Here is a 13,715-nt window from a genome sequence, read left to right on the forward strand (position 1 = left end):
TGTACATGATAATGGGTAAAAAGAAAACCCTAAAACATTTTGTATCGTGCTATTGTGCGCATGTGTAACCGTTAAGCACAGTTAGTTATTTATATATAGTTTTGTAGTAGATTCATAAATTATATTATACCCATAACAAAACATTAATAATATCAATGTTATTGTTTCAGATAAAACGGTGTCGAGAAAACGAGAAATGTCAATACAATGTATGCAGAAGATAATATTCAAGAAGCTTATAAACCTCCGCAGTGTTTAATAGTTTGTAATAACAATAAAACAAAATAATTTATAACTATTTGTGTTATTTAATGCTTAAACAACTCAGTTATCTATACTTATAATAATATTATAAAGCTGAAGAGTTTGTTTGTTTGAACGCGCTTATCTCAGGAACTACTGGTCAAATTTGTTAAAAAATTTTGGTGTTAGATAGCCCATTTATCGAGGAAGACTATATACTTATATAGGCTATATAGTATATATATATCATCACGTATAGACAAACAGGAGCAGATTAATGCGGGTGAAACCGCGGAGCACAGCTAGTATACAATACAAATGCATCATCTCAGGAAGCTTAACAAAACACTTTCACAATTAAATATGTGTATAATGGTGCTAAATTGAAAACCGGTTGTTACGTTTTGTAGTAAAGAAAGCATGAAGCTTTTTAATTTAGTCGTTTATTACGGTTGTAAAGTAAAAGATGCATGTTAAGATCTATTTATACGGATACGGTAAGTGTTGTTATCAAAAAGGTTTTTAGTTTTTATCGTAAAACTAAATGAGAATTAAAATTAAAACTTCACTACAGATTACCTTTAAAAGCTTTTCCGATAAAAAGTTCGATAATCTATAATCTAACGGCTGCCAAAATAAGTCGTTACGCTTAAATTATTATATTATTAAATACGATGATATAAGTATAACACTTTGAGAATAAAAAAAGCGAATTCCAAATAAAATAAGTTCAATGTTTTTTGTCGAGTCATTTTAATTGGTATTTTGAAGTTATTGATGACAGTACAATGGCATCAATTAGTACGAGCTACGTTCTTGGAATAATGAAATAAATAATGGATACGTGAAATAAATATTTGTAGAACATTAAACTGCTCTGTAAAATTCTATAAATATAACAAATATTTATTATCTTTCATCAAAGCGATCTTATACACATATTTAATTCGTAATTTATAGTGTTTATTTTTATGATTACAGTATTTTTGTCTCAAACATAAAACATGATGCAAATCCAAATACAAATACATACTTGACAATGATCACTGTAAAAACAATATGAAGGTCAGTGAAATAAAGAAATAGTGAAATAAGGTCATGGACAGTGAAAAAAAATTTGGGCAGTGAAACATAGTGATAGTCAATGAAATACAGCCATGATCAGTGAAACATAGTAATGGTCAGACAAATAGAGTCATGATCAGTGAAACAAAGTGATGGCTAGTGAAACAAAGTAATGGTCAGTGAAACAAAGTAATGGTCAGTAAAACAAAGTGCTGATCAATGTCGTGTAGTGAAACAGAGTGATGAACAGTGAAACCTAGTGATGATAAGTAAAATCTGTAACATAGTACGATGAAGCGTAGCAAGTCGTACACATGGCTGTCCGGGCTGCTAAAAGCAAAGCCCGAGGAGGAGGAGTGGGGCACGGGGCCCTGGGTCCGTGCTGACGTCATCAGAGATCAAAGGTCAGTTAAGATTCATTTAATAGATATCGACGCAAAATAAACGTTCAAAAATTATATTATCATCATAGCATCACTATGATTAATAGAGTTTGCTCTTACTATAGTGATAAAAAATAGAGATAGGCTCCACAAAATGCATTTATTATTTGAGATAGAGATAGGCTCCAAAAAAAAAATGCATTTTTTTTTTGGTAAGGTAGTCCGTTTTGTTTTTATACAATTATTTGAGTAATATTTTTTCATATTTAAGTGTCACCGAAATAAATGATATAACATAATCCTTCACAATAAGCTACGTGTACTTCAATAGTAGATTGTTACTTTCTATCACGTTTGAGCTACATTTAGCACACTGCGGTTTATCAACAGGAAGACGCCACTTCGCAGTGAAAACTTGTGTTAGTTAAGTTATTATTTACTGTACTTAATTGTATATAATTTAAAGATTTCGCTAAGTGTTCGATGGTGACCTTTTTTATTTCTCTCGGGAAAAATGGTTACAAACAAGTTATAAAGAGATGTTTCTATCTCCATGTTTTATATCTTCTGTGATTCGGTACTATATATCAAATAATAAATAAGGCATTTAATATTTACAGTTTTTTTTATACAGGTACACTAAAATTTGACGACTTTTCCTTATTATTTCTTATAACATAAAATACAATAAAGATTCCGATCTCGGGAGTTATGAACTAAAAACTCATAATGAGTAATGTATTGTGAGAGTTCATGGTACGAGGTGCACCGTCCAGGGCTGTCACTTGCAATAAAATAATACTTTTATTTATTTCCAGAATCTTATAGTCATTTAGCATTTAATTCATTTTAACTTTACCTTTTGATACATAAAACAAATCAGAGATATGTGATAAAATAGTTTTTATGTTACTCTCCATTCTCATGCAAAACTTGATTTGTAAGTCAAGTCTTCACAAACGTAACATGAATTTAATTCGAAATAAATATTAAACACAAACATACATTGATATTAATTGTCATTCAATTAGGAATTTTATAGTAAAGACGTGAAAATATTATTTTTATTTTATTCAAAAAATAAAATAAAAACAATGTTATGACAACCCTAGCTCGACCTCTCGACCTTCCCACGACCCACAGTCACATTATATCATACGCAGCGTATGCAAATACGTTCTTTTGTAATAATTGTAATCACGAGTAGTTAGTATAATTGTTACTCGGATATAATCGCTGGAGGAGCTTTCACTGCGTTAGTTTATTGGTTAAACCCACATCTAACGAAGCCATTTATTGTTTTATGCTTTGTAGAATTTATTTTTTGTAGCGTTCTATCCATTGCTGGTTGTTTGAGATATGATGAGATGTAAAATATATATTTAAAATATTATTTTTAAGTATTACACGCTTTTTATAAGATTATTTATTTCAACAAAATAACAATTATCTATGCTCTATGTTCAGTGTAAAAAACCCAAATTGTATATTAAAAGTGTATAAAAAGTAAGATGGAATAGAAATTAGAGGATAATTATTAGTTAAACTAACAATTAATTAACTAGTTATCTTAGACACGTTCCTACTATCTATGAAATTAGGTTTATAAAGCCATTTTAACACTTTAATACCCATAATTACCTAGTATGTTCTGTTTTATCTCATTTGAAACATAACATGTTTTGTTAAACTTCTAGCTTCGTTCGTGGCTCCGCTCCTGTTGGTCTTAGCGTAATGATGTATAGCCGATAGCTTTCCTCGATAAATGTACTATCTAACACCGTAAGAATTTTTCAAATCGGACCAGTAGGTCCCGAGATTAGCGCATTCAAACAAACAAACCAAATCTTTAGCTTTATAATATTATATAACTAGCTTTCCGCCCGCGGCTTCGCCCGCTTTGTCTAAAACACAATAAATTATATACTAAAACCTTCCTCTTGAATCACTCTATCTATTAAAAAAACCGCATCAAAATCCGTTGCGTAGTTTTAAAGATTTAAGCATACATAGGGACCGGACATAGGGACAGAGAAAGCGACTTTGTTTTATACTATGTAGTGATAAGTATATTATATAGATAGAAGGTCAATATTCAATTTCCCTTACACCTAACTTGTAATACAATAGATTTAAATCATCCACCACGCGGCAGTAACATCTGCTTTCAAAACATTTCTAAAGGAATGAATTCACCGCAAATACAAGACACCTGTTTTGTGGCTTTCAGAAAATGGCTTATATCGTTATGTAGGAACAGTGTGGTTAATGTTATTTTATAATGTATGTTTGTAGGGGAAAGAGTACTGCTTCAATCGTATTTTAGATTTGTGTTTATAAATCGCAAATTTTAAGAGCGAATTTAATTTCTATTGAGCTTTCTTTCTTGTAAAAAAGTGGGTTTATGAAGCTTAATTTTTTAATTGATTATAATAATGGTCGTTTATAAATTTCTACATTTTATGTAGATACTAGCGACCCGCCCCGGCTTCGCACGGGTGCAATGCTGATACTAAATACACTACAGAAAAATTGTGAACGTTGTATAGGTATAAAAATATAGCGGCCCGCTCCGGCCTCCGGCATCGCACGGGTATAAAATACATAGCCGGGCGGCCGCAAACGCTACGTCCTGCAATTTTTAAATCTGTAATATCTTCGAAAATATTCACTTAAATCATACGGTGTAAAGGGCCATATAGATCTATATTAAATGAACAATGTATCCATGGTATTTCATTGGTTAAGGATTAATGCTGTATTGGTTAAAATCGCTTCGAAAATTAGCCATTATTTGTCGTAAAAAGTAAATGACAAAAAAAAGTTATTGTGGGTTATCCATAAGAGATAGACATATACCATCGCGGACTTTTCTGTAGACCTTTTCAATGTGTATAATACTTAGTACATTATTTTGATAAAACTCGTAGGGTTCAGCCTGCGTTTGCAATGTAAGCGGAATAAATGTAATTTTTTACGACATCACATTAGAAACCTCAAAAATAACAGTACTTCTCCACTACTTAATGGATCTTATTATACATATAAACCTTCCTCTTGAATCACTCTATCTATTAAAAAAAACCGCATCAAAATCCGTTGCGTAGTTTCAAAGATTTAAGCGTACAAAGGGACATAGGGACATAGGGACAGGGAAAGCGACTTTGTTTTATACTATGTAGTGATTTATTATACAATCGTAACGGTAGAGCAGATCTGAATATAATTTATGGATAAGTACATAACCTTTTTTTCAGTAACAATGCGTGTGAAATTACGGGCTAAAGCTAGTAATTTCATTATCTTGTAATGAGCAATGAATGCAGGTTATAGTTAGAGATTATACCCAATACAATTTCGCAATACTAAATGTATTTGTGCAGAATGCAGATAGTATTGACGGGTTTGAATTAAATCTAATTCCTATCGTAGTGCCCTGCTTAATTAGTCTTACCATTAATGTGCCTCGTGTAGTTGATAATGTAGAGCTATTTATAGGTTTATAATCATTTTGTTAACAATAATTTTGAATATTTTATGAAATTTTAAATTTCGTATTGCAGCTAACTAGTGGGAAATAGCTGACATACGAGATTTCAAGATTTTAAATATTGATTCTCAGCTTCTTACAACTTAATAGACATAGTCTAGTATCAACAAAGTCCCTGTTCTTGATTTAGCCCATAAATATTTTTTATTTTACTCATGACCTAAGTGTGATATTAAATACTGATGTTCGTCGTGCTCCTTTTATAAAAGTAGTTTCAAATCAAATAAACTGTTAAATTCAATCCAGTTTGAGATTATAAACAATCAAGGAACCGTTCAACTTATTAATATATTAATGCATTTAAAAAATCTGTTATCTATATTTTATTCTTGTTTTCGTACAAAGCAATGTTGAATTGAAGGTGTGTTCAAACTCAAACTCAAACTCAAACATTCATTTATTCAATTAGACTACTATTTAGTAGCACTTTCGAATCGTCATTACATAAGTATTTTTTACATTTACCACCGATTCGGAAAGCAGTATCTACGGAGAAGAATCGGCAAGAAACTCCATAGTTGCTCTTTTAAATCATGTCAATATTACATAATATGTAACTTATATCTAACTACATAATAATATATCATAATATGCCAAAGAACTGTCCTGTGGTTTTTACGCGATAACCCTCCATGGGTCTTTATCGTCTATATATTCCTGAATACTGTAGTACGCTCTCTGAACTAGTACATTTTTTATATAAGTTTTAAATTTAGAACTACTAAACTCTTTAATATTGTGAGGAATTCTATTATATAAGCGTATACCTTGACCCATAAATGAATTTTTAACTTTAGCTAATCGGAAAAATGGCATTTCAATTCTATTCCTGTTCCTTGTGCCATAATCGTGTCTATCTCCTACTCTTGTGTGCAAGTCGGAGCTTTTGTGTACATGCAAAATATTATTAAATATATACTGTGATGGTACAGTAAGGATACCAGTATTCTTAAAATGATCTCTTAGTGAGTCCCGAGCACGTAAATTATATATAGAGCGAATGGCTCTTTTCTGTAAGATAAATATAGTTTCTATATCTGCAGCCTTGCCCCACAGTAGAATTCCATAGGACATAATGCTATGAAAGTAGCTGAAATAAACCAATCTAGCTGTATCTTCATCGGTGAGATGCCTTATTTTTCGGACTGCATATGCAGCTGAACTGAGCTTACCTGCAGCGGTGTTGACATGGGCTCCCCACTGTAGTTTCTCGTCCAATGTTAACCCTAGAAATACAGTAGACTCAGTAGGATGCAATACCTCCCCGTTCAAGGTAATATCTCTGTTCAACTTTTTTACATTAGGAAGTAAAAATTCAACACAAGTGGTTTTTTTGGCATTTAATAATAAATTATTGGCAGTAAACCATTTAGATATGTGTAAAAGAGCACTGTTCACCTCGTCAACATTTGGGTCATGCCTATCCACATTAAAAATTAATGAGGTATCATCTGCAAACAGAACTATTTCACACCTATCCTGCAAATAAAAGGGAAGATCATTGATATATACCAAGAACAAGAAGGGACCTAAAATTGACCCCTGTGGAACACCAATGTTAATTGACGCACCGCTAGAATGTTCTCCATTAACAACTACAGTCTGTATCCTATCATGCAGGTATGACGCTATGAGGTTCTGGGCTTTTCCTTTAATTCCATAGTGATTAAGCTTACGTAACAAAGTACAATGTTCAACGCAGTCAAATGCCTTGGAGAGGTCACAAAATATCCCCAGAGCATTTTTTGAGTTTTCCCATGCTTTGTATATATGTGTTAGAAGTGCAACTCCAGCATCTGTGGTTGAGCGCCCCTTTGTGAAACCAAACTGTTTGGTGTGCAGTAAATTATTAGATGCAAAATGACTACTCAATTGGTTTAAAATTAACTTCTCGAATACCTTACTTAATGTTGGTAAAATAGAGATAGGTCTATAATTGTTACAGTCTTCTTGATCGCCCTTCTTAAATAGAGGTACAACTTTACTAAGCTTTAGTAAATTAGGAAATGTACCATAGTCACAACACTTATTAAATATGAAAGCTAAATTTTTCGCAATATTTTCTATTATATTATTAACTAGATTTACGGACATTCCCCAAAGATCACAAGTATTTTTCAGATTAAGCGTCTTAAAGGCAGTAACAATATCACTAGCAGTTACGTGTCGTAATTCAAATAATGTACTACACCCCGCAACATGGTCCCTCAAAAAGGTTTCTGCAAGTGCTGAAGACGAATTTAAACTATTAGTAATAGTAGCAGGGACACTACTGAAGAATTCTTCAAAAGCAAGCGCAACATCAGCACTTTTGTCAATAACCCTGTCATTATTTACAAGTTTTATGGTATTACTTGATTTGCTTTTACCCATTTCACCATTAATAATTGACCAAACTGTTTTAACTTTATTATCAGAGTCGCGTATTTTTTCTTTGATATATAAACGCTTTGCAGTAAAACAAACTTTTTTAAAAATTTTTGAGTAATTTCTAACATAACTAAGAAAAGATGGGTCTTTATTATATTGCTTCATACCATATAATTCATAAAGAATGTTCCTGCACCTATGTATACTAGCTGTCGCCCATTTACTAAATGGTAAATCCTTGGTAATATTTAAAGATTTAACTTTAAATATTTTTTCAAATTCATTATGTACTAAATTAAAAAGATTATTAAACATTTTACAAGGACTATTAGGAAAGGATTGATCATTTAGTACGGGCAGGTTTTTATTAATATTATTCCTAAATTTATTAATGCCTTTTTTAGTTATAGGCCTAACATTAATCCTTTTAAATGTAGGTATGCAATCCCATTCAAAAACTACTTTCTGGCCACAGTGATCCGAAGTCAATGTATTGAGAATATTTTTCTCTAAACAGATGCAGTCACAGTATATATTATCAATACAGGTTGCAGAAGTAGGTGTAATTCGTGTGGGTTCGTTAAAAAGTTTATATAGATTAAATGACTGAAATAAATTAACAATTCGTGTAGCCGTTGGTGTTTGTAAGAGTAAATCAATATTAAAATCACCACATACTATAACTTTTTTTTTACTCCTGCCTAGACGCTTTAATATTTCTTCCATGACTGTCTCAAACATATTATAGTCACTGGAAGGGGGTCTATAAACGCAAACAATAATATAACGCTCCAGCTCCACACAGGACAGTTCAATGGTCCGTTCTACAGAAAGACTAACAATGTCAGTTCGTTCTTTACATTTTACACTATCATGTACAAAAATAACAGAACCTCCATGAATAGCCTGTGTCCTAAAGTATATACTTTTTAAATTGTAATTTTCAATATTTACTAACGACTGACATTGTTTAAGCCAATGTTCTGTTACACAAAATATTTTAATATTGTTATCATTCAAAAACAATTCTATTTCTAACTTAACTAATTATTTCCTGCTTTGAAAGGTATTTAGTATTACTGGTTGGAATTGTGGTAGTGGGTTTAACACTATGTATGTCTGTGTAGTCAGGCTTATGGGGCGACGGTTGCTCATTGTCACTGTTTGAACACTGACATACATATTTATTAGTCAGCGACTCAAAACGCTCCATATTCTCATTGCTCAACTTAATAAGATAATCTGCCTCTTGTATATGCTCGTTAATTTGCATTTGGGCAGAAGAGTATTTCTGGTTCACATCAGTTAACATTTGACTTAAGGAGTCTATCTTCTCCTTAAGTTCAGTTGTTTCTACATCATACAAGATTTTATAGTATTCTAGATCCCTATGATATTTATCTAACTCCTGAACAAGGTTTTTGTTGTCTATCTTTAGTTGAACAATCTTTTTTAAAGAACTCTTTCTAACAATAGATTGCGTACGCTTGATGAACTTACTTATTCTAAGATATTTTTTTAACTTCTTATGCGAAGAGAAATTGATTTTTTTAAAGTTTATAGAGCCACTTAACTGTCCACATTCAATTAATTCATCTTGAAGACTACTTGGTGTGCTGCATTGCCGCTTGGTATTGTCCTCTTGCACTTCCATTAAGCTACATTCCAACTCAGCGATACGGCTAAGAGCTTTCTCATGGTCACTAGAGCACTGCTGGAAGCTGTCCACAACGTCTTGTAGGGCTTTGCACTTGTCTTCACTATAAATGTATTTCATGTGTAGTTCAGCCAGCTCGGCCTTAAGAAGAGAGTTCTTTTTTATAATTTCTTGAATCTCTAATTCACTATCATCCCGCTCTTGTATGAGTTTTTCACATAAAGATTGTGAAGCTTTTAAATCATGGAGTGTAGCTTTTAATTTATTCTCCATGTCCTTAGCTACTGCCTTGCGGGTCAGCATGTTGTACTTTTAAGTTGCTGAAACAGATGAAAGGAAATGTATGAGATAATTATTCCTGAATACTATTATGATAGAACTGAATGTTGATATTAAGTGATTAACGGTATGATGTAGAAAAGAGTAAAGAATAATATTGTCTGAGGCGATAAGTTTTTGTCTTCTAAATTGCTTCCAACTTGTCAAGCAAAGTGAGACGGTAACTTTTATGCCAATGTATTTATTGTGACGAAGCTCATTAAATATGAGCGGTGTTAGTATTACAAATGAATGTAGGTGTCGTTTATAATTAAATATGAAATTATAAAACTAGTACTCCCCTGGTTTATTGGAGAAGATGTTTGAATTCGGATAACCGTTGACACGTTGACCTCCGCGTTATACAAAACGTTGCGTAGATCACATAGAAGGTGTGTTTCACAATTATTTTCACTTTTTATCAATAAAAATAGTTAATAATTACTAATATTTACTATTTTAGCACTAATTAATTAATTTTAAGTAATTTTAAAATTTAAAATCTAACAGCTGATGTTAACTCCGCTGTTGACACCTGTCACAAATCATGTTGGTGACCACAACCACAGGAAACCTGTGAACTGCGAGGGATGTGGTCAAGGAACAATCCGATATGTCTTTGAAATTGTTTTGAAATATTCTTTGTGTTATTGTATTATATTAGAAAGTAAGTAGATTATGCTAAATGTTTTATTTTAATATAGAGATAAAGAAATGTGCTTGAATGTCCTATTATCTTAATTTGATGCAAGAACTGTCAAGTATTGAAATGGCTGTGTAAATTAATTATGTCAGTTAATCTTGTTTCAAGCTCTATGTTAAAGTGTTTAGCTACCATTCGTATGAAGATACATTTCTATAAAAAAAAAGACGTGTGGCACTCGGGGACTGCCGCGGTAAAGTTATTGCATAGCATGCCTTCAAGCCACACCTCCAAGCCCGTCGGAGTGGGGAGCGTGAGGTTTTTTCGTTACGGAATTTCTCGATTCGGTCCCCGCGCTCAAGGCCCGCGATAGAAGCTATGCAATAGCTTAAAAAAAATCACCGATGTTCGGCGGGAACATCGCTTAAGGTTAAATACATTGATTTTTATTACAACTTTAAGGTTGAAGACATTGATTTTTATTATGATTTACAAAAGCTATAAAATACTTTTAATTGTAACATGACCATAATAACTATAGACTTTACCATTAGGAGCCTTTACTTTGATACCATTCTCTTCTCAATTCAAGCAGGCTCCTAAAGCACTAAACAATGAAATCCGGTGTGACTGAGCTGGTTTATGGCACACAAATCAGGGTCTCAGCACATGTGTAGGCAATAAAAGTGGTTATTATTCTCCCGACTTGGGAAACTGTCCCTTTATTCGCAGTTTATCCCCAGACACACTTGCTACGCTCGTAAAGTACAGATCTATAGATGTGGAAGTTCATAGATTTAATTATTTAAATAGTTGATTGTCTCGTCAGCATATTTGTGTGTTTCAAAGGGAACTTTTACAATTTTAAAGCAAAACTTCTTTAGGCGCGTTGAGAGTAAAATTTACACTCACGTTATGGAGTAAGGTGCCAATTTTGGTATTTTTGAATCGTGCAAAAGAAGTTTCACTTTTGACACGTGTGTAAGTGCGTGTCAATTTCGTTTTCATTGGTGTTTGGTTTGGTGTATGCTGTCAAAGTGCTACACACTAATGTTATATTCGTAAACTTTTTTAGATAATGCGGTATATTGGAATTGAGAAGTCTTTTAAAAAATTCGGGCTTTCCTGCTACACTCTAGTACTATTTCTTATTATAGTAAAAATTCTAAATCAGTTTCAAATGTTACGATTAATTATTATATTTTATTAAGTATAGCGCCATCCAGTATCTATAACATCGATAATAAAACTAAGCTTCTCGCTCTCAAGTGGATATAAAGGAACTTGATTTTCATATTTTCGCAGGAAGTACATTATTTGCGAAAAAAAAAGATGTAGATAAAGTATGGTATAAGTTTGCAGATTTTAAGTTATTCTTAGTAGATTTGATTACAGCATTGTTGATATTACTAAAATTTTAAGTTTTTTTCACATATTATAATGTAGGTATAGTTTTGTTTCTTTGTGAAGTGCACGCTTAGTTCATTGCTCATTCGATTCTTGTATAAAAACCACATTAACATAATTCTCAAAGGCTATAAATATTCTTAATGGACGAGAAGCAACTGCTATCAGCAGAGAGAGTCAGTCAGTATCATATATAGTGTTATATTATCTATATTCTGTGGTAGCACAGAGAAGCGCCACTCGTCAGTGATAAGGCCTGATAATACAGAAAATACGTATGAATATATCTTTTATTTAACTAATTACCCGTATCTCATGGAGTGCTAATTGAATCATTTATTATTGGTTATTTTGTGATAGTACCTGTCAAAAGATTTGTAGGAATTGAAAGTTGAGATTATTGTAATGTATGTTAATTTTAAGTAGCTAAGTATAGATTTAGGTGATGTTTATATGTGTTTTTATTGTATTAATATAAAAGTAAAAAGGGAATAATTTTAAATCACGATTTATGTGACAGTAGCCCAAAGGTTATCTAAAATCGATGATTCAAGCTAATTGACATTGAAAGAAATGAAAGTTTTCAATTTATATTAACATTATTCATCACTACTTTAACTGAAAAGAAAACATAGTGATATGTTTATTACACTTGCTTTTTGAAAAATTCAAAATAATTACCATTATTTTGATATTTGTTAACATGATCTGAACAACCAGTTAATTATATACGATATATTTATCTAATATAAAAAACCACTACATTGTATTCCCTATAAATATACAATTTTAATAGTTTAATAAATATTAAGAACCATATAAATACCCTAATCCTAAACCAAAGGAGATATAAAATCAGATAACATAGTAATAATATGAGAGACAATAGGGCACTTGACGTTAAGCGTTTATATGGAGTAGGCATAATTTAAACATTCTGCCATAAGCTTGCGGAGGCGACCCCGCTGTTTTGGAGGGAGCCGCGAAACGAGCGGACAGTTTATTGAATCTAAGATCCAAATAATTTTTGATATTTTACACAAAAAAATACGAAGGAAAATAACTAAGAAGACTTAACAATTCTTCGTACGCATTATTAAAAATATATTATAGTAAATTAAAGAAAAGTACAATAATTACAACTACTAATGTGAAATTATGTTTACACTGTTTTGTTTTGTACCATAAAAATATATGTAGAGACGTTATGTACTTTTTTGTAATTGAACTTTAAGTGCTTATTCTTGGTTCACTTACTACATAATATAACTAATGAAGCTTAAAAATACTACTACAATATTGCACAATTACGGCCGAGCTTTACATTTTTGTATAATTTATACCGAAAAAAATTACGAGTAGATTCTAGATAAAATGTCTACTAGAAACAATGAGATACTGTCGACTAGGTTATTTAAAATATTTTACCATATAACACCGTATATGGCTAATTAAATGCCGGATAAAATATCTACCAGAAAATGAGATATTATCACTGATGACTTGGTTATTTTAAACTAACGAAATAACACGTATTATATGTCACTTTAAATCCAGAAAAAACTCCGCATCCCGCGTTTTTCATAGCCACACCAACATCTTAAATTCAAACGCCCAGGGCGTGGCGTTACTGGGTCCTGAGTTACGAGTGCCGAATATAAACCAAGCCTTTATTGCCTCGATGGCTCCCGGCACTTACCACTTGCTGTATTTTTAAGTATTTTTTACTTAAATTTTCCCTTTACACACATGGAAACTGGTTAAGCTTTTTGTTAGGTTAGTACGCTAATGGATGATCATTTTGTTTATTTTAATTATCTTTGTTTTAAATGGGTCAAGGTCGGAAAAAGGAGTCGGTTACATACATACATACAGGTGAAGCCAATAAAATATGTTATCTACTTTTATTTCAAAAATAAGACATAATATTATGTACTTATAGTATTTTCTCGTGTTTGGTTTTACGCGAGTATTATACATTTAAAAATTACAGATTTTAATGGAATTAATAAATCGCGTTAAAAATCCGTTACAATCTTTAATTTCTATAGGTACCAATTATGTACCTAATTATTATAT

At 31.9% G+C, this 13,715-nt stretch overlaps 1 protein-coding gene across 3 annotated transcripts in view; it reads left to right on the forward strand.

The window, feature by feature from the left end:
• LOC149901505 (uncharacterized) overlaps positions 1–13,715 on the forward strand; it is a 251,564-nt gene that overhangs the window by 37,914 nt on the left and 199,935 nt on the right. The window contains exons 2-3 of one of the 3 annotated variants that reach the window (XM_090110579.1): positions 171–265; positions 1,225–1,712. In XM_090110579.1, coding sequence (XP_089966705.1) covers positions 1,600–1,712 — 113 coding nt within the window. In that variant the 5' untranslated portion in view covers positions 171–265; positions 1,225–1,599. The remainder of the gene's footprint in view (positions 1–170; positions 266–1,224; positions 1,713–13,715) is intronic. The other 2 variants (XM_090110580.1, XM_090110581.1) reach the window with 2 other exon arrangements.

Source organism: Colias eurytheme, chromosome 16 (genome assembly GCF_061535395.1).
Source record: "Colias eurytheme isolate Ceu_HAF_F1 chromosome 16, ilColEury1 Martin Lab GWU primary, whole genome shotgun sequence".
Taxonomy (NCBI): Eukaryota; Metazoa; Arthropoda; class Insecta; order Lepidoptera; family Pieridae; genus Colias; species Colias eurytheme.